The sequence below is a fragment of the Sardina pilchardus genome, chromosome 8 (assembly GCF_963854185.1).
Source record: "Sardina pilchardus chromosome 8, fSarPil1.1, whole genome shotgun sequence".
Classification (NCBI taxonomy): domain Eukaryota; kingdom Metazoa; phylum Chordata; class Actinopteri; order Clupeiformes; family Clupeidae; genus Sardina; species Sardina pilchardus.
Window position 1 is genome coordinate 11,837,383 of NC_085001.1, and position 21,667 is coordinate 11,859,049.

Genomic DNA, 21,667 nt, shown 5'->3' on the forward strand with positions numbered 1-21,667 from the left:
TGTGTGTGTGTGTGTGTGTGAGAGAATGGGTGTGTGCTTAGCTCTGAGTGTGTTACTAGTAGGAATATATGTGTGTGTGTGTGTGTGTGTGTGTGTGTGTGTGTGTGTGTGTGTGTGTGTGTGTGTGTGTGTGTGTGTGAGAGAGAGAATGGGTGTGTGCTTAGCTCTGAGTGTGTTACTAGTAGGAATGTGTGTGTGTGTGTGTGCATGTGTGAGAGTGTGTGTCTGCATATTTGTTTGACAGAAAAAGTGTGCATGATATCGTGTGTGTGTGCATGTGTGTATGAAAGAGTGAGAGAGAGAGAGTGTGTAAAGATGCATGCATGTAAAGAAATGTATAGGAGCTGTGCGTGTGAGCGTCCTGAGGGTGTGTTGGTGTTTTTTGTTGTTCCTCTGTGGTGGCCCCAGCTCTTGTTGCGACGCATTGGACCCTCTCTGATACATCTGACTTGTACTCGTTGACCCTTGTCACCACCCCCCCCCCCCCCCAGCAGAACAGCCTTTATTTACTCTCATCACCCCTCACATTACCCCTCTCACTACCCCTTGTGCTCCTTCAGTGTTCAGAGTTTGGGGGTACAGCGACACTATTGTCGTTGTGCCCCCACACTGCTGTCCACTGCATCCCCGTCTTTCTCTCCGCATCTCATAGGCTGCTGTCCAGCGTCCAACACTTGTAGTCTTAAAATCCCTCAGACTCCCAGTGCCACAACTTAGTCTTAGTCTTAGGGGTCATCACACAACAACGCGTGTTTTTGATAACAGCGCTTCGTTCCGTCCATTTTTTTAAAAAGTTCTGCATTTATACGGAAATGCTTAATTGAGTCTCCATACAGCGATAAATGCAAGGTTTTCATGTTCAAATCTTTACACTGTGGAACCAGTTTTCAGGCCCACAAAACCACTTTTGTCATGTGTGATAATGCGCTAAAACTGTGTTTAAACTGTTGTCATAGCCTCCAACTAACGGTTGTGAGCTGCAGTCCCTCTTTGCGAGTTCTTCTCTACTTCCCATCCTAATGTCTTGTAGTCACTGACACAGCAATGATGTAGCTCCTTTGTCATTCATGTGTCTCGTTTGTCTGTCTGTCACAGACACATACCACACCGATCTCTTCATCCAGGCTGCTTTGCGCCGGGTCCAATATTCCTGATTGCACTACAACTCTCCCACAACTTAGGCCATAGGCATTTGCGATTATGTATGTAGAATCCACACTCTTTCTTTCTCTCTCTCGCTCTCTGTCTCTCTCTCTCTCTCTCTCTCTCTCTCTATCAAACACAGCAAGCCACCCCACCCCACCCCACCCCCTGCCAGTCTGTGTATTTGTAGCTGTCTAATGAAATCCCTACAGAAATGGACAATTGTTGCTCCGCGGATTATTTATAGCACTGAATAATCAGCCTCCTTGTTTGTTTTTCTGCCGCACTTTTGAAAAATAAAAACTACTTTGAAGCAGCGTGGTGGCAAAACTAAAGCAGAAGCCCTAAGACTGCAAAAATTGAAAGCGCTGGAACGCACGCGACGCGTTCCAGCGGCTTTCTTGAATTCACTCCCTATCACCGTGGATCATCAGAGCTCCATCACACACAACAGTTGGAAACACTGTTGCAGGCGCGGCGAAGACACATCGCTGGGCCCTCCGAGCCTTCAGAGGGAGCGCGGACTCGCCGGGTAAAGCAAATGCATCCTGACACTCCATGTTGCGCCCCCACTTTGAAAGCAAATTGATTCATTTCAGCGGCAAGGCAAACGGGGGCTTTACTGCGAGTGTAAGCAGGCTTTAACCACTCGACACTGCACTCGAGTTTTGTTCTTTTTTTAGCGTTTAGCCGTTTGAACGCTGAAGGATGAAGGTGACGCGGAAAGCTCCGGCGTTCTTTTGTGAACGAGAGGGGTCTGCAGTAATTGCCACAGTTGGCTGATGTCAGGGAAAGTCGGAAAAAGGGATAGATTTGCTGAACGTGAGGAATGTGACTACACTACAGTCGCAGTGTTCTTGGCTCTTTCATACTTTCCTCACGTTTTAGTTCAGCTGTCAGAGTTGATCACTGAGATAGTGAAGGGGTGTGGGGGGGGGGCGTTGTCACAGAGTTGTCGGAACACTCACGCGGCATTTTTAGCGTTAACGGCGGGTTCTTTTTCCCCTCAGATGTATCTGATAACTCTCTCCCTCTCCTCTTTTTTTTTTAATTTGATTTTCTGTTTCTGTTGTGTTTTTTTTTCCTGTCGCACCCGAGATAAGTCATCTGTTTTTCTTTTTCTTTTTTTTTCTCCCCCTTTGCTAGTTTTGACAGCAGTCTCAGAGCTGTCAGTCAGTCTGCTGTCTCGCGGTCTTTACTGAAGTCAGGCTCCATAAATAATGACAGCCACTCTAAATAATACACCGCGGCAGTCTACCGAGTCTCCCCCTTCAGTCGACGCCACACAGCGACACAGCGGCGGAGAGCTATCTGACGAGCAGCCCGCTGTCTCAGAGACCCTGTGATGTCATGGCAAGCAGAAGGGGGGGGGAAGCTGTCTAGGATTTGAAAATATATTTTTCATGTAGAAATCTGCATCTTTTTTTTTTTTTTTTTTGATTTTAAGTCATAACACTTTCTCAAAAAGAATGTGGGAGGTTTGAATATTGTTTAAACAGACTTGTCATGAGAATTTTTAGTTACATGGACTCTGCTCGCTCAGGTTAATGACCTGTGCTGAAAAGCTACAAGCACACCTCAAAGACTGAAAACTACCAGAGAAGAGTATGTGTGTCTGATGTGGGTAGTTTCCTCAGGGGAGTACCTTTTGATTCCAGCTGTCATAAGGAATTTGTTCATTAGCTGTTGTAAAAGAATAATTTATAGAAGACATAAGTCAAATGATCTGTTCTGATAGCCATTGAATGCGGTAGAAGTACTGTAAGAAAGCTGTTTCTGGAAATCTTTGAAACTGCCCCAACATACTAATGCCGCATTCCAGACACCTAGGAGGTCCAGTGTATCCCACTTGGAGATCACAAGGTCCGACCTCAAAGCATCGCAGGTGAACAACGTCGGAGATAAACAAAAAACATGGCTGACTGTGAGAACAAGGCCTGCTTGTTTTATTCAGTCATTCAGGCATCATTTCAGAACAACGTTCAGTATTTTACCTTTAACTTTTTATTTCTAATTTTCAGTAAAGTTAATTTGAAATGATACATGAATAATACATAAGTTAATGTTGCCATTGTCAACGTTTTTTTCTTCTCATAATTTCATAACATAACAAAATATTACATAACGTTACCCTGGAAATCCAGAGTTCTTGCGAGAGCACAATTTCAATTGTGTCCGCAAGATACTCTGGCCACGAGCATTGATGCACATTACGTTTCCCCCAACCATCGGTGGTAACCAAAAAAGGTGTGGGTGAGCTAAACTGATGACGACAGTGTGACAACTTTTGTTTTTGGTCGCAATGTTATCCAATTGCGTGCAGAGAGATTTTTAAATGCATGCTTGCTGCCGCCCCTCGAGTTGGGCCATTTTCATTATTCGTGGCCAGATCCTTAATCTGAAAGATTCCAGGGTCTGGTTTACTGCCAGGCTAACATAACATAACATAACATAACCTACTGTAATATAACATAATGTTATATGCCCTCACAGGTGAGCAGGGTGCTATGAGCATGTTCCCGCTCTTTCTGCTGGACCATCACATGACGTCCCGTGAGCTGGGCTTGTGGAACGGCATCATCGCCATGGGCTTCTCCATCGCCGGCTCCTCCATCGCCGGCCTGCTGCTCTCACAGCACAGGTAACAGCCCTCAGGCAGCAGCTGCCTCCACAAGCAGTGTGGTGTAACACAGTGGTTCTCAAACTGTGTTACGGGTACCGCTGGTGGTACACGGACTCTCTGTTGTGGTACTCTGGGAGTCTCCAAGATGTTTTATTTCATGAAGACAAAATAATCACTTGAAAAATCCTTACATTTAAAATAGTTTTTATCTTTCTTGTAAAAAAAAACTATGCAAAATAGAATGTACAATGTAAAATTGTATTGAAATTGTCCTGACGCAACTGTATTTTAATGCTAGACATAATGGTGGTACTTGGAGAGTCAATTGTTCTCTGAGGTGAAAATTTCATTGTGAAAATTTGAGAACCACTGGTGTAACATACATGTCTCAGTTGGTTATGCATCTCAGCACAGGTGACAGGTAACAACTCTCAGGAAGCAGCCTCCCCAAGCAGTGTAGTGTAGCACAGGGGTTCCCAAACTTTCCCATGACAAGGCCCCCCAAATACCACTAGATTGTGGCCAAGGCCCCCCTTTTGCATGATGTCGTATTGAACCCATCAACGATACGGCAAATGTAGAAATAAGTTAATAAAATAGGCCTATCTAGGTGAAAATCGATTTTTTTTTATAGGCTTTGCACTATTTAGGGATGCAATGGTTTTACACGTTTCACAGTATTTAAAAAAAATATGTGTTCATATGTTACATGTAATAGGCATACACAAGCTGAAATAGTTTTTTAAAGAGTGTGACAATGTTTATTACATTACAAAAATATATAGGCAAAACCTTATTGCCTTAAGCGGGATACAGATCATGCACAGCAGTCTCTGTTCGACCCTCCACACACACAGAAAATGGCTTGTCTGGTTTCTATTTCATATTTTGAATTCATAAACTTTATATATTTTGTTAACATTATAGTATTTTGAGATCTGCATAATTACTTATAGCTAAAAATATTCAGTAATTTGAGTACTTCACATTGATTGCACTTGTCTTTAATGATATCACAGGGGTGGTGTGTAGGTCTAATTGAGTGCCTGTCACTTTAAAAAGTACGTGAACGTAATTAGGTTTCATTCGGTTTTTGGAAAGTAGTCACGCATAGTTCAAGGATATATGTTTTCATTACATAAAATGAATGTTCAAAAACGAACCAGGTAAAGAAAATATTTCTGGTGTCAAAGAAAAGACATGTCTTGCAATGTTAAAATCTATGATTTAGGAGTAGCATGGTATTGTGTGTTGTCCCGTTCACTTTTTCCTTGGTCATGTTTAATGGGTGCTTCTATCATGACTTTGAGTTTGGTATCTGTTTTATGTATCCAATGAGTGACAACCAGTGCTCAAAATAAAACGTTACGGTATTCTCCTGATAACGTTAGTAGAATGGATTTCATATGAATGTACATATGTACATAAAAAGACGCCGAGTGGCTATATGACAGCCACAGTGCACGTTTGCGGTGAAAATGTTCCGCCTTTTAAAAGGTGTATAGCCTAAATCCGAATCGTGGTTAAATCCATCAAATTAGACAACAGAATCAGTAGGGTACCAATTTTGCTTCATAGTAGCCTGACAGGCCTATATCAAAAGCAGGCTCAGATGACGCTGGACGCAAATTAACACACGGTTTCCAGACCGTGGTTATCAACCGCGATAATAATTATAGGGTTTGAAATGAACACGGTAATTGTTAACGTCAACATTTTTATCATGGTTTACCTTTACACTGTAATCGTTACAACCCTAAAAGGTATACAACTAATTATTATAATGGTATTTCATATCAATACATACAATAATAGAAATATTTTATGATTTTTTATTTATTTTTTGCTTGTACAATATATTTTCATCCAACTTGCTGCGGCCCCCCTAGCGCCCCCTGGCGGCCCCCCAGGGGGCCGCGGCCCCCACTTTGAAAACCACTGGTGTAGCACACGTGTCTCAGGTGGTGATGCATCTCAGCACAGGTAACAACTCTCAGGCTGCCTCCACAGGTAGTTTAGCGTGACGCACATACCGTGTCTTAGGTGGTAATGCATCTCAGCCCAGGTAACAGCCCTAAGGAGCACTGCCTACTTGCGTAGTGCACACATGTGCATCACAGCACAGGTACACTGCCCTCACCATGTGCTGCTTCCACAGGTAGCTTAGCACACATATGTCAGGTGGTGATACAGTATATCTCAGATAACAGCCCTCAAGAAGCACTGCTCTGTAGCACTGTAGAGTGGTGCACATAGCACAGGCGCTAATGCAGCTCATGTCACCTCTCAGATATGGTAAATCATTGCACAGGTAACCAAGATACTTCATGCTCCTAGCATACCAGGTAATTCCTCCAGGTGCTGTCGGATAGTGATGGGAATAAACATTTAGCTCCTCTGTCACACTCACCAAAGGATAGGGAGGGTCACTTTGGGAAAGCTTGTTTTTCACGTTTGGTCCCCCTCACACACACACACACACACACACACATCTGTAGGCAGACACGCACATTCTCTCTCACTCTCGGTCCGCGTTGCCTTATAGCCCTTTGGGGAGGTTTTGCTCAGGTGAGGGACGGGGGCATATCGCATCTCTCCTTATTTCAGACTTTTACTTTTACCGGTTGCTGTCTTTCCCTCTCTCTCCTCTCCATTAAACATTCTCACACGCACACACACACACACACATACTGTACACATACACATACACATACACACACACGCACACACACACACACACACACACATACACATACAAACACACATACATACACATCATATATATGTACACACACTTACTCTCTCTTGGCCTCTTGTCCTCCTCCAACCACCCCTCTTCTCCTCTGAGTTTTCTCACTACTGCCATCCCTCACTCATCACCCCCCCCACACACACACACACACCCCAGCCCAACACTCCTCACCTTGCTGCCCCCTCCCCTCCCCTGGGGTTGGTTGGAGTAATGGAAGTAAACACAGCCCTGCGCAAGAGCTGTCACTCTCTCCAGGTGAGGTGTGAGGTGATGCCGGGCTGTGGCACTCATTTCCTGGGCAGGCGGAGAGCGCCAGGGGGGCCCGAGAGGCTGGAGGGACGGACAGGAGAGGCCCCGCTGTATCCCCCCCCCCCCCCCCCCCCCCCCCTCACAGAATCACCAGGATGGGTGGAGAGCACAGGAACTCACACTATAACGTCATCCAAATACAATCCACTGGGCCTATTGTTTCGCTGGGTTTCATGTTGCAAACATGAGGGGGTGTCATTTTTTGTGCATGTGTACATGTATTGAAGTTACACTTTTGAGGAGATACTGTGTGTATGTATGTGTGAGAGATGTTTTTTACATTGCCAATTTCATTTACATTACATTTACAATTGTAGTTGGATGTGTGATGTGAATCTGGATGTGTGTTGCACATTAGACAACACTGTATTCATATTTGCCCCTTGCTTTTACTGTATCATCCAACATTTCTGCATCTTTTTTTGTTTGTCACTTGAAGCCCATTTTTGTGTCTTTTTCAGTGCAGTGTTTGTTGTACTCAGTGGTAGATGAAGTACACTAACAACTTACTTGAGTGAAAGTAGATATCTTGTGTAAAATATTACTCCAGTAAAACTGGAAGTATTCACTCTAAATTTCCACTCGATTAGTATAAAAGTATAAAAGTATTTGCCTTACTGTGTACTTAAGTATTAAACATAAAATAACCTTGATGGATTATAGTTATAATGTCCTTTTATCGTTTTCACATCAAAACTCCTGCTCAATCAACTGATTTTAGGTGAAAATACTAATGGCACTCTCGGCACACCAATCTTTAAACAGTTTCTGAATTTGTTTAAAAAGAAAGCAAGATCATAAGCACAACACAGCAATCCATTCCCATTAGGTAAGATCATGTAGTTATGAAATAACAACACTAGAGAACAATTATTTAATTTATTTGTTACTTAATTGAAAGAGAAACATTGTATGATGCCTTGGCAGGCAGAGAAGACACTAATAAAATGCGTCGTTCTTCTTTTCCACTAATTCAAAAACGTTGCGCTAATAAGGCCAAGGGTGTTCAGATCAAGTCAGTGTCAGCCATTTCTTTCATCATTTCCACAATCATTATGGAGTGCTAGGCATGAGCCATAAAGCATCCTCAAAACACTGCAGTGGGCTTATGACAAATTCAGCGTAGGGTGCCATGGTTCAACAAGTCTCTACAAAACCAAAAGGAGTTCAGAGCAAATTGCACGCTGAGCCCAGATTGGTATGGCTACAATGCATTCGCTCTCTTAACCTACATTTTCTTATTCGCTTTGGTGAAAAGAACGACGTCACTAAATGTAATGGAGTAGCAAATAAAAATGTTCAGTTAGTCAAAGTCTCACCAAATAGAAAGACTTCGGTAAAGTACAGATACATTATTAAGTTACTTAAGCACAGGAACGAATTACATCTACTTTGTTACTGCCCACCACTGGTTGTACAACACATCCTCTGTACTCCTGTACTTTGCCCGAGTGCAGGTAGGTTTGTCACTCCATATGCTGCATAAGACCGTGCACCTGTCCGCGATCATGTTATCGTTTTTACCCCGGGCACGGCTGATGTAATGCAATCTATAAATAACTTTTTTACGCTGTTCCTCTGAAGAGAACAATGGCTGTTATCGCATGCTGCGGTTCTGAAACCCAGTGTTCACCGAAGGCTCTCATCAGCATCATTTCCCAACTAGAACCGGCATTTTGTCACTTGTGTAACCAAACCATTGTAAACGTTAGTCACTTTCTGTGGGCAAAGTGACGATGAAGGAGGAGGTGTGCCTCAAAGTGTGCACTTTCTTTTTCCTGTTCATTTTCTCACTCTCTCTCTCTCTCTCTCTCTCTCTCTCTCTCTCTCTCTCTCTCTCTTACTTGCTTGTCCCCTCTCTGTGTGTCTCTCTGTCTCTCTCTCTCGGAGAAAAAGCTGCTCTGACTAGCAGAAGGAATGCTGAGTTTCACACGCGGGGCTGCCTTCGGCCGACACTGTACGCATTGAGGCCCCGGGCCGCTCCTGCCTGGGCCCATGGCTTCCCACAGATAGGGTTTCCCCCCCGTTGTCCGCGCAGGGCCGCTAAAAGCTAATTTGGACACTTATCCCGATCCCATCTGCAACGCTCGAGTGGCCAAAAACTGACCCCCTTACACAGATCTGCATCTGCAATCTGAGAGCGTAAATCTTATCTCGGGGGCAGAGCCGGCAAGATTCGCCCGTTTCCAGACTCATTTTCAGCTCTCTCCCTCTCTCTCTCTCTCTCTCTCTCTCTCTCTCTCTCTCTCTCTCTCTCTCTCTCTCTCTCTCCCTCTCGCTCCTTCTCTCTCCCGCTCTCTCTCTCTCTCTCTCTTACTCACTCTCTCTCCCTTTATCTCTGTCTTGCTCACTCTCTCTCTCTGCATTGCCGTTTGAAAGAGAGGGGAAATATGAAAGAGTGTCATTGAGAGGGAAAGAAGGAGCAGAAAAAAAGAGGGAGATCTAGGGGGAAAATAGAGTTAGTTCGTTTGCATGAGAATGCCGGCAGATTGGCTTTCTCTCGTGCGGCCGAGCCGACTGCCAGCACTGGCCATTCTGATGGATCCCTCGCCCATCTACACCAACAGAAAGGTCAGAATGGAGACGGAAGCATCATTTGATAGAATTTTCTTTTCTTTCCGTCCCCCTTCCTTCCCCAATACCCATTTTTTTCATTATTCATGACTTCCCTCCCTCCCTTTCTCTCTCTCTCTCTCTCTCTATCTGTCCTTCTATCCACGATATTCCTAAGCCAACAATGGGCGTCGCCATGACACCTCAGGATTCAGAAAACGTTTTTCTATTTCCGGCGAAGCTGCGTTTTTTCGATTTTAACGTGGCGGTTGACCATGCTTGACATATCACAACGTATATTAAAGTAAACTTTTATATTTTATATCGGTTATATATTATGTAGTACATCCATGCTGAGGGCAGAGTTGTCAACATTTCGAAAGAAATTCGAAAGTAGTTAACGTACTGAGAATGCACAAAGCTATAATGTAAACAGAATGACCGGAAGACGAAAAGCGGCCAGATTTCCGGTTAAAGGAATAAGGTGGATTTCTCTCTTTCTCTCTTTCGCTCACTAGCCCTCGGTCTGCCCTGTGTCTCTGACTGGTTGTGTGCTTTAGGCCAGTCAAGCAGAGAAGCTCTCGGTCTGCCTCGACCACTGCGCCAGACTGGACGTGGCTGTGGGCAGTCCGGCCGAGGCGACTCCTCCGAGGATCCCTCCGTCTCGTATCACCACAAGCTCAAGACCTTACAGGCGCCCAGACACACGCACACACACACACACATAGCTAGCACGCACAGCTAACACACACACACACACACACACACACACAGTCACTATCCAACCACGTCGGAAGTTGTTAAAACCGCCCCCACGTTATCAATTAGTGCAATTTAGTGGAGGGTTCACGGGGGAATCTGAATTTCAGTGACACAGCTCGCCTCGACGCCTGAGGCGGTTGTTCGCCTGCCTCCTTCTCTCTCTCTCCCTCTCCCTCCAGCCCCTCGCGCCGTGATTGACGGGCCGCTCGGGGTGCTCTGATTGGCAGCGGCCTAATCCGCGGGTGATTGGGAGATAATGGCTCCGAACGACCGGCCGACCGGCCAAGAGTGAGACGTCTGATGGACACTAATTAGCCCCAGTCTAATCAGGCCCGTCACTGGGGATCTTGTCAGGTTATTGATTACCCCGTGAACCGGGCACACCAGGATGCTCTTTTAAACCGCTAACGGGCGATCAATTAGCGTGTCTAGAGAGGAGAGAGAACGGGCTGCAGAGTTTATGTCCACTCTGTGTTTGTTTATGGGTGTCCATTAGTGTTAGATAGCCAATAGTAGTGTAGGAAAACACAAGCAGGAGTAGGGTAGGAGAGACTCACTATGTTTCTCTATCATCAGTATCACAGGAGTTATGTGATGGCACATAAAACCAGTAAAACAATTTTGTTGCTTTCATTTGAGCTGTCTCACACACTTTGAATACTCTTCTTTTATCGAACTGAGCTTTTCATCTCATTTCAGCAAGTGCTCAGTCACAGCACAATACAATACAACAGAAGCACTCAGCCTTGATGGAAAAACAGGCTCTGCTTGTAGACTTCGCAATAATACATGAGGTCCTCGTGGTCTATATCAGAATACTACTAAACCCTAACATATCTTCACTGTGTGGACAAAAGGGCATATGCAAATGACAGAAGTAGTTTACCATCACTGGTCCAGGGACTTGATTTGGATTGGAATACAGTAATTTCCTGTGCATTAGCCGCATTGTGTATAAGTCACAGGACAGTGTTTTGTGCAAGTTAAAAGAAACTTAAAAAACATATTTATACCATATTAACTGCCCCCTGTATTAACCTTCTAGCTGATGAAATTGTGTAAATGAAGCTGCGGCTAACAGTTGGGAAATTACGGTAGTAACCATGTTATTTGGCGTTGTCTGGTGTTGTTTGGTGTTTTCTGTTGTTGTGTGGTGTCATCTGGTGTGGCTTCGGAGCTGATGTTGGTGTTGTGTTCTGCCCCCTGTAGCATTGGGCTGATAATGAGGCGTGTGTTTGTGATGAGGACGGTGGGCATGATCTTCCAGAGCTCCCTGCTGACCATACTGGAGCCATCGCCACTCATGAAAGGTAAGGCGGCATGTACACACACACACACACAGACCGAGTTTCAAGTTTCAAGCTGTTTGTTTTTAGATGAAAATGTTTGAAGGTGTTTTCATCCTTTCGTTCTTGTAGCCATGCTAATAGCATAACTTATTTAAAAGCCCAGCTAGAGAGAGTATCCTGCGCCTAGTCTTTCACCAGATAATGAAATATGGACCGCAATTCTGTCAGCCTTTGATGTAGTGGGTGTGTGTTTCCATGTGTGTCCAACTCTTTTGCATATGCAGCCCATGCAGTGCCATACTGTGTGTTAACGGTATCGTAAAACACAACTAGGGAAACTGAGATTTCCCAGACGTTAGTGACTGTATGTTTTTAAATGTACACCCTTTTTCCTGTGCCTGTCAGTGGTGAGCTAGTACGTCCATATCTTCCACCAGTATCCTCAGTGGCTGCCCACGAGGGTGCGGAAGACGCCGCCGCATTCAAGCACCGTCTTGCGTAGTCGTCGACAGTTGGGTTGGATGGCGCAGACACGTGTGATTTGCCGGTGGTCCGGCCCCAGCGTGCTATTCTCACCGTCGGGAGGCTGTTTGATAAAGCGCGCGGCTCCTGCTGCCTCGGCTCTCCCGCCGCCCTGCTCGTGAGATGTTTATTTGATGGAAATAAAGGGATGGAAATCGGGAGGAACTCATGCAATTTTAGCTACTGTACTTTTGTTCTTTTTTTTTTTTTTTATGGATCTTTCACCCACCGAGGTTGATCGTTGTCTTCTGTCATGGTGTTGTGTGTTGTGTGTGTGTGTGTGTGTGTGTGTGTGTGTGTGTGTGTGGCCAACCCCCACCCCATTTCTTTCCCCCCTAAACCCCCTGGTTGCACCACGCTTCCATCCTCCCCATAAGAAAGCGAGGTTCTGCCGAGATGGTTCAATATTGCATGAGACACCAGCCTCAGCAGCGGGGAGACGTTTGCGCTGTCTGTGGTTCTTGGATAAGTAATGGAGAAGTCTTGTTAGGCAGAACTAAACATTTCCAGTGAATTATTCAGCGCGGCTCGATGCGGAAGGCGCACCACCGCGTCATCTCAGCCGTGTGGTTGGGTGGGGTGGGGTGGGGTGGGGTTGGGTGGGGTTGGGTGGGGTTGGTGTTTGGGGGGCTGACGCAGAGACATGCAGAACAGGGCAACTAAAGCAATGAGCTCTTGGCCCCCTCAATTCATATGGGGTGGGAGGTTGGAGTTTTGGGGGGTGGGGGTCTGTTGGTCCATAGCATTAATGGCAAAGTTCCTGCCCCCTAACCCCAGCCAAAGGCCCAGCTTGGCCTTCCCACATGCCTTGACTGTCTCTCTCTCTCTCTCTCTCTCTCTCTCTCTCTCTCTCTCTCTCTCTCTCTCTCTCTCTCTCTTTCTCTCTCCCTCTCTCTCTCTCTTTCTCTTTCTCTCTCCCTCTCTCTCCCTTTCTCTTTCTCTCTCCCTCTCTCTCCCTCTCTCTCCATGTCTCTCTCGTTCTTAGCCAGAGCTGGTGCAGTCTGGCCTGGCTGCCAGAGGAGCTCACCTCAGGTCAGGCCCAGGATGCGGCTGAGCGCTCGTGTCGATGCTAGTGCTACGGCGGCTCAGATGGACTTAGCGCTCAAGAGAAGCCGCTCATTATTTCACAGCATGTCTGTCTGCTGCTAGCCAGCTGTGAATGCAAGCAGAAAAGCACTATCTTTTTTAAAAAGAAAAAAAAAACGGATACATCTTTTAAAAAAAAAAAAAAAAAAAAAAATCACATCTAAGGTCAGGGGCTTGTCTGGGTCTTTTTTTAAATTTTATTTACATGCTGCGAGGATTTTGTTTTCACAGGAAAAGTAATTGCGTAGCCATCAGTGTGTTGTTGAGTATGCTGATGATGTTGTTTTCTACTGACTGACTGGTGGCGGGTTGTGGTGGCTGTCGCTGCAGGCATGTCGGTGTTGAGTATGAGCGCGCAGCATTTCCTGGGGGGCCTAATCACCACCCTCACCTTCACCGTCATGATGCACTGCACTCAGCGCGCCGAGGAGAGCATCCAGGTACCCTGCACACACACACACACACACACACACATACACACACACAGACACACGCACATTTGCAGAGATACACATGATGTATTGCACATTGTGCAACAAGGACAGCGTCCAGGTATGTAGCAGCAGTTACTGCTGACAAAGCGTACGTACATGCACACACACACATAAACATACATTCAGTACACATACACATACATGTACACATGCACATAAGCTCATACTTGTGTCCACACATAGAAACGCCTACCCTTACTCTATTCCTTTCAAATAAGACATTTGCTCCAAACTATTATCCATCTGGTGTACAGCAGATTTTCAGAGGTAGCAGGTAAGTGATGAGTAGTGCTGGGTTGTTGTCTACATGTGCATCATGTGCATAATGTGAATCTGAGCCTTCTCAGGCACAGGTGGTGTAATGTTAATGTTACGCAATGTTCCGAAGGCAGAACAAAGTGTGTTTGTGAGAAATCCCCTTCCCCACCACCTCCACCACCACCACCTCCACCACCACCTCCACCACCTTATCCTGTGTCAATTCAGTCATCAACTCAGTCATCAACTCAGTCATCATTTCTGTCACTCTCTTTCTTTCTTTCCTTCCTCCTCTCTCTCAGCTACTCTTGTCAATCAGTGCAGCCTTGCAATGACACCTTGCCCAAATCACATACAATAACTCAATAGTAGCAACACGGGCCCATCCAGCTCACGTCAGCCCCACTGGCATTGAAGTCAAGACGCACGTGATATGCAGTGAAGATATGCGGTGCTTTGTTTATATGCAGCCTTCAAAAAAAGGTGAAAAAATGCAAATCCAGACCTTCTATGGCATTATGTAATGCTTTTGAAATAGACACTCCCCGGCTTAAGAAAGGGTGAGCATTAATCAGCTGGCCCTGTAGGGCCTCCGCCCCTCTATCTGTCTCTGCTCTCTACTCTCTCCGGGATTAGATCACATCCTTTGCTCGCAGGTTGAACACACAGGTTGACAGGACTGCATAGCATCAGTCAGCTGTGACTTTGTTTGACCTGATCAAGGATCAAGTGAACTTCAGTTCTCTGACACCCTCACCCTCCCCCCACACTCTATCTCTCTCTTCCCTCTTTCTTTCCCTCACTTTCTTTCTCTCTCTCTCTCTCTCTCTCTCTCAAGCACACAATTCAGTCTCTCCGTTCTCTCCATCTCTCATACCTTCTTTCACTCTTCTCTATTTCTCTCCCTCCCTGTCATTCTTTCACTCTTTTTCTCCCCACTTCTTTCTTTCTTTTTTTTTGTTGTTGCTCGTCTTTGACAACTTCTTTTGTCCCATTTTAACTGGGGCATCACTGCCTGGAGGTGCTCATTCGTCGTTTCTCAACATCACTCAATCAGCTATAAAGGTGATGAATTATTATCACTTAAAATAAAATAGAAAAAAAAACACACACTCTGAGGATACAGCCAGCTCCTTGGTGTGCACGCTATTTTTAAAAACCCGAAACGACAGAGGAATAATCATAATAACTATTAGCAAAAGAGATGACGACGAGAACCCTAGGGTCTCCTTTTTTAAAATGACATACATAGTGTCGCTGCAAGCCTGTGTGTGTGTGTGTGTGTGCGTGCGTGCGTGTGCATGTGTGTGTGTTTTTAAGGTCATATCGAATGACAGTGAGACCGATACCCTGAGTGTTTGGTAAGGGCCCAGGAGGGAGAAACAGTATACATTAAACAAGTTTGCTGGAATAAAAGTACTTCACTTAACTCCAGTCACATGCTCGCCATAGACCCAGATTGAGTTCCCACCCCCTCGCCCCCCCTCCCTGCAGCCTTGCTCCTTGCCATAAGAACACAGGGTGGTGGGTTAATGTCTCAGGAACCCTCCTCGTACAGCCTGCCCACTGTAAAACATGGTGTAAGCTGCACATTTGGGGGGATAGGCTGGGGGTGGGTGAAGGCGGTTGGGCGGATGGGGGGGGGAATAAAAGGGCCTCGCTGCCTATTCATCTGAAGAGATCCCACAAAGTACCCCCGCTAACAATGTGCTATAGCGCAGAGAGGGAGGGGGGGAAAAAGGCAAAATTCTAATAGGCCACTACCCACTACCTGGAGTCTTGTTCTTACCGCAACTATTTTGGAAAATGTATCGCATTACGGACCCTTTTAGTATGCTTCCCCTACCCCTTCCACAATACAGGGGGCGCGCAGATGAAAATCGTGGATTCCTGGTATTTGGCTGTAATCTGGACACCCTGGGAAATGCGCCGCTCTGTATGTCCACTTTATAAAGCGATGCTTTTTTCCAGCGTTATCGAAATGGCGCGCTGAGGGAGGCTTCCAGGCCCGGGCCCTGTAAATGCGGCTCCCTTTATCTGGGCTCGCTCTCCTCCGCCTCGGCCGCGGGGCTCCCCGGCCCGCCATTAACCCATTACTGGCGCTGAGTGGCGGCGACGGACGTGTCATCGTGACCCGGGGGTCCGTTCGAGATGGCTGGAGATTTTCAGAATTAGCCCCTCGTCCCTCCCCCCTCCGCCCCTCCCCCTCCCCCTCGCTGAGAAGAGTCAGGCCCTGGTTTTAAGGTGTGGTGTGAAGGATAATTGCTCTTTTCAGTCGTGAATATAAGACAACAGCCTGCTGCCTCAATGTAAACAAGTGTTGTGTTTTGTTAGTTGAGATTAGTATGCTCAAGTCAAAAGGGTCAGGATAAGTACCCTGCCTTGGCAGGCAGTAGATTTAACATTAATATTGACAATGTTGTAACTGAAAATCCTAACCTGTTTGACTCATCTTGCTTGGCTGACATAAAAATGTGGAATAAAGTCCTGTCATTATGTTGTTGTTTTTTTTTTGTTCTCTTTCTTTACCCCTTTTCTCCTCCTCTTCCTCCCCTCTAAATCCCATGCTTCTCTACCCCCCCCCCCCCCACACACACACACACACACACACACACACACACACACACTCGTCCCCTGTAGGCCACCCATTACAGTTTCCTGGCCACGCTGGAGGTGCTGGGGAAGTTGAGCTTCAGTGCGCTGGCGGGAGGCCTGGTGGACTCGGTGGGCTTCGCCATCGCCTACCTGCTCTTCTTCACGCTGTCCGCCATCTCGGCCCTCCACGTGTGGAAGGCCACACTCACGGGACCCCTCAAGGAGCCCGTGAACACCACCAGCCACGCCGAGAAGTGAAAAAGACACAACTGGACTCGCTTGGTGCCCATACCGTGTGTGTGTGTGTGTGTGTGTGTGTGTGTCTGTGTGTGCTTGGTTTCATGTGTGTGTGTGTTCATCTGTGTGTCACTGTGTGTGTGTGTGTGTGTGTGTGTGTGTGTGTGTGCCATGGGGGTGTATGTGGTTGGTTGTATGTGCTTTGTGTGTTTGAAGGGGCTTGTGATTCAAAACAAAAACAGCCAGCACAGCCTTCTGAAAACACAGCATTCCGCAATTGCAGTTAACCAGCATTTAGCCACAGAAGCAACTCAGGAAGTACGTTTCTGAGAAAATGGAAAAAAGAACCAAAATCAATCAGTCGATTTGCATCTGCGCTGTTGGTCGCGACCTGACAAAACTCAAGGCAACGCTCACCTTTGACCTCTTACTACCTCGCAGTAGTGCTTCATCTCATAGTTAGAGCAGATAGGCTGCATGAGTGGTAGGTTGGCTTGTTTACTAACATCTAATGAAATATTAAAGCCGTGCAATATAACCTAAGGTAACGCTATCTGTCAAGCGGACCGTGAAGGTGCTAGGAGACTCGTAGAGTTTGCTCTCAAGAGCAACGAAGCCCTTCTGCTGTGTAACTACAGGTCTACAAAGCATGATGTATATTTCAGTATATTCAGATCACTTGTGTCACAGTGGGTAAATCACTGTTATCAGAAGGACACACATTATCTTCATATGACTTATCTTCATCAGGCTAGGATAAATCACCAGGGGAAACACAACACATAGTGTAGATTTCCATTCTATTGTTTGATTTTTTGTATTATTTCTAATACATTAAACATTATTATTTCTACACACATTAAAGCACACATATACGTGTAGCACAGTGTACAGATTGTGTACATGGCGTGAAGTTTGCTTGCTAGGAGCTGTATTGCTCATCTAGGACCACTGAATCACTGATGCCTCAGGGTATGGAGTTGTATAGGCCTGATGTTTGGTTGCTTTGGGGCCGACAATGGTAAGGTAAGGCAACTAAGCAATAATGCTCCTGCTGAAAGATAGGTGACTTATGTAAGTGTGATTTGTGACAGTGATACTTGAAGATGCTTTCTGTTCTCAGTATACCCCTGAGAACGCCTCAGTAGTCCATTAGTTAGCATTAGCCTCTTAGCATTAGCCTCATAGCATTCGGTAAGTGTAAGATGTTAGATGTAGTGCCAAGTTTACATATCTATAAAATAGGTGTCATTACTGCTTAGAGGAAATCGACTGTGTAATGTTTTGTTTTTTTAATTTATATTATTTTTTTAATATATTTTTTTCATCTTTTTTATTTCTCTGACCGTGCCAGTTTGTGCTGTCCAGATGTCCCATACAGTATGTTGTCGGTGAGCCTGGTTGTTTAGAGTGTGCTGTGTGCTGTGTGCTGTGTGCTGTGTGTGAGAGTCTGGAGTACTGACTGTGCACTGTGTTGCACTGGAGCTATGCAGATGTCTGATTATCCATCCCGCCTGCCATGTTTGAGTGTCCAGTCACATGATGTAAAATAGAATGTACATGTCTCCCAGGGCTTACGTGTTTATATAAGAAGATCAGGCCACGACACTGAATCTCCATGATTAGGAGCCGTAAATGAGATACCACACACACACACACATACACACAAATGGCTCAATGTTATGCATCAACCCTCCAGGACTTACAGTCTATCAGCCATGATGGTGATAATTTCACTAATTGCAATTGACATAACAATTGAAACACTCTTATGTTAATTCTGGTCATGACAAAGAATGTCTTCACCTGGGGTGAACTAGAATCAAGAATGAACTGTGCCCTTTTTGTTTTAGCTGTGCAGTACTGTCATTTTGTCGTTCTTGTGTCTTTTCTTCAATGTCAAGTATATGCATATTGGAATTGTGCGAGGTAATCATTAGAGCCACTAATAAAATTAACCAATTACTCTAACAGATCTGGACTTGTTAGACATCAACAGCGGGAGCTAATTGTATCCGTTATTGATGAATTGCAATAATTGTAATCTCCATTCGTCATCTATATGACAAACTCTTTATGTAAAGCACACCCTGTCTCTACTCTGTGTGAAGAGGCATGGCACAAGAATAAAGCTTCTACAGATATCATGGCGTGGACATCTGTTTATTTGTGTGTGTGTGTGTGGGAGAGAGAGAGAGAGAGATGGGAGGAATTGAGGGAAGGGGAGAATGGGTGTTCTCTGGGATACTAGAATGTTTAGATGAGAGAGAGAGAGAGAGAGAGAGAGAGAAAGAGAGAGACTGTGTAAGGGAGACATACATCTCAGAGGATCTGATTTCTTGCCAAAACAGCACATCTGCCCCCAAACTGATCAAGATCAACACACCTTCCCCAAACTGAGCATGCCACAGACAGAACACAAATCACCACAGACTGACCTCAAACCAGCCAGATGTTTAAGACCGAGTACCTGAGCGCAGGTTCTAACCCTGTCCCACTCCCATCTGAGAGAAGCTGACTACAGAATAGAGCCCCCCCCCCCGGTAGCCCTATCAGAGAGATGGTGGTGGATGTCCATACAGTAGTCCTAGTCCTCTGAGCCGTGGAGAGGGCTTTACTGTACGAGACATTACACCGTGACACTGTATACTCTCCTGCACTATAGCGGTCAAATGACTCGACATGCTGAAGTAAGGGGATTAGCGTCCCTTACAACGGCGCCCTGAATAGACCTCCACTTGGCTCATTCTCATCCGCCGTCATTATGTGCGCCTGGATGTATGGTGCGCGGAGAAAGGAGGCCAAAGTAGCGAGGCTTAGCGTCTTCACACCTCACGCGCGGGACAAAAGGGAGCCAGGAGAGTCCTCCCCGAGCCTTCGTAGCAGTGCACTCCGGAGGCCCGTGTGTATCAGCTACCAGAGCGCCTCCCCAGACCCCCCCCCCCCCCACCTCCACCTCCCCCCAGCCTCAGCCCCATCCCGCCATGATGCAATACTGTGACAGCGTTAAGCAGCGCAGGCCTCCGTGCATCGGCACACCTGCTCACTCGCTCAGATAACGACGGCTGCCTGCTAAATATTCATGTATTTTTATGTACCAGAAAAAAAACTTCTCATAAGAAAAACAACTTAAACGTTTGTTGTTGAGACTTAGCCCATGGCCATAGGCTAGCTTTACAGTTCGTGAAGCTTAACGCACAAGCTATATCCACAGATATGATGGCAATCTAGCCAACCGTGATATATTCCAAATGTATATAAGGTGCATGTAAGTTCAACAGGGAATTGCTTCTATTCTCAGCAGTTAAACTGAACCATTGTACCTTATCAAGCAAACTCACTTACAGTATTCAGGACATTATTTCTCAGGTTCTGTGGGTAGATTTCTAGTAGGTGTGTGTGTGTGTGTGTGTGTGTGTGTGTGTGTGTGTGTGTGTGTGTGTGTGTGTGTGTGTGTGTGTTTGTAGCAGGGGCTGTGCTCACAGCCTGAGGTGGAACATGAAACATGCTGTTGCAGGAGGGGAGAGAAGAGAGAGGACGCATGGAGGGTGGAGGGCCGCGCTGTGTCCCACCGTCTAGATTAGAGGGGGACCACCAGCTGCGGGCGTCAGATTGGTGGGAGTTACCCAGCTGGGGGAGAGATTTGTGGAGGCCCCCCTCCTCCGTCGCTACTACCCCCCCAACCCTCCATCAACCCCCCCCCCCCCCCCCCCCACCTCACTGGAGCTCTCCTGCTCTCCTCATCCTGAGCTGCTGTGTCTGCCTCTGTCCATACCCCCCAGTCCCCTCCCCACCACCACCACCACCACCAGCAGCATGGAGGCAATTCTGCAAACAAGCTATAGTCTGTGTGGCTCCCCTCTCCTCCCTTCTGCTCCCTACTCCTGTTCAAATCCCTTGGTGTGTTTTGTGGGCGGCTAGCTCAGTGCTGTCCTCATGGTGCATGAAGTAGAGATGTCCTCTCTCCCCTTGGTGTTTCTCGCAGATGTTGCTGATTTGAAGGTGCTATATGTGAAGTTTTAAAAAGTGTTAAAAATGACCTAGAAATATTAGCTGAATGTCAGCCATTTTGACAATGTCAGAAACGCCTTTGCTCTGTGTTGCGCAGATATCCAGTAAAGTTAGCAAGCGTCCGCCGGCTCTCTTGTGATATCACTTCTTCACCACATGTGCCGCTGCATTAACAACTATGGAAGTCCATGGAAGAGTGCAGCGTGGCTTCGCTCAAGACATTTTGAAGCCTACAGAACTCCATTTAGCACCTTTATCCCTTTTATCCCCACGGAGACATGACATTCTCTTCTCTGATTGGCTAGTGGAGGGGCTATTAATGGCGACGGAGTTCTTTATAGAGGAAATCCCGCACACTGTCCATTACGCATGGCAAACATTTATTCACAATGTTTCGGTCATGTAGACCTTCCTCAGGTGAATTTACCTGGAGGAGGAGTTCTTTGCCTCTGCCTCGTCCATTAATTCCATATATCAGGACACCTTGGTGGCTGCTATCCCTTACCTGCCCTGTCCCTGTCAGGCCTTATTTTCTAAACACCTCTGGTAGGGAGGTGTTCACGGTCATGACCATATACCCTCTCAACTGACCTTTTTTTGTATAAGGGATATAAGCCCCTGGAGTCACAAATTATTTTCTGTGAAGACTGGAGCCTGTATCATTTTCATTGTGTCCTTATACTTCATTTTATGAGGTACAATCACAAGCTTTTTCATTTTTTTGCCACCAAGTTTCTGATCACTGAAGAAGCTGCAGCCAAAACGTCAACATTACACTGTTACACTAGGGAGGGCCTGGAAGGGAAATCACAAGCCTTCCATTCAGACTCTGCCAAACTAATGGGTGCTAATCGCACCGTCACGAGACAGCCAACAATGAAAGCACAACAGTGACAAAAGGCATCTCCGTGATATGTCTGATACGGAGATTAATTTGAATAAAAAAGCCTTAATATAAAACGGGGGAAAGTGAGAAGAGGGATATTCTTTGACTTTTGACTCTTCTGTTTTTTTTTTGTGCATTTTGGAAATA

General features: G+C 46.0%; 1 protein-coding gene across 1 annotated transcript in view; it reads left to right on the forward strand.

Annotated features, from left to right (window-relative positions):
* The window catches only part of LOC134088646 (major facilitator superfamily domain-containing protein 3-like), a 26,881-nt gene extending 8,114 nt beyond the window's left edge, over positions 1 to 18,767 (forward strand). The window contains exons 3-6 of the mRNA XM_062542710.1: positions 3,637 to 3,784; positions 11,352 to 11,452; positions 13,370 to 13,479; positions 16,432 to 18,767. Coding sequence (XP_062398694.1) covers positions 3,637 to 3,784; positions 11,352 to 11,452; positions 13,370 to 13,479; positions 16,432 to 16,644 — 572 coding nt within the window. The 3' untranslated portion in view covers positions 16,645 to 18,767. The remainder of the gene's footprint in view (positions 1 to 3,636; positions 3,785 to 11,351; positions 11,453 to 13,369; positions 13,480 to 16,431) is intronic.
* Positions 18,768 to 21,667: the final 2,900 nt, after the last annotated feature.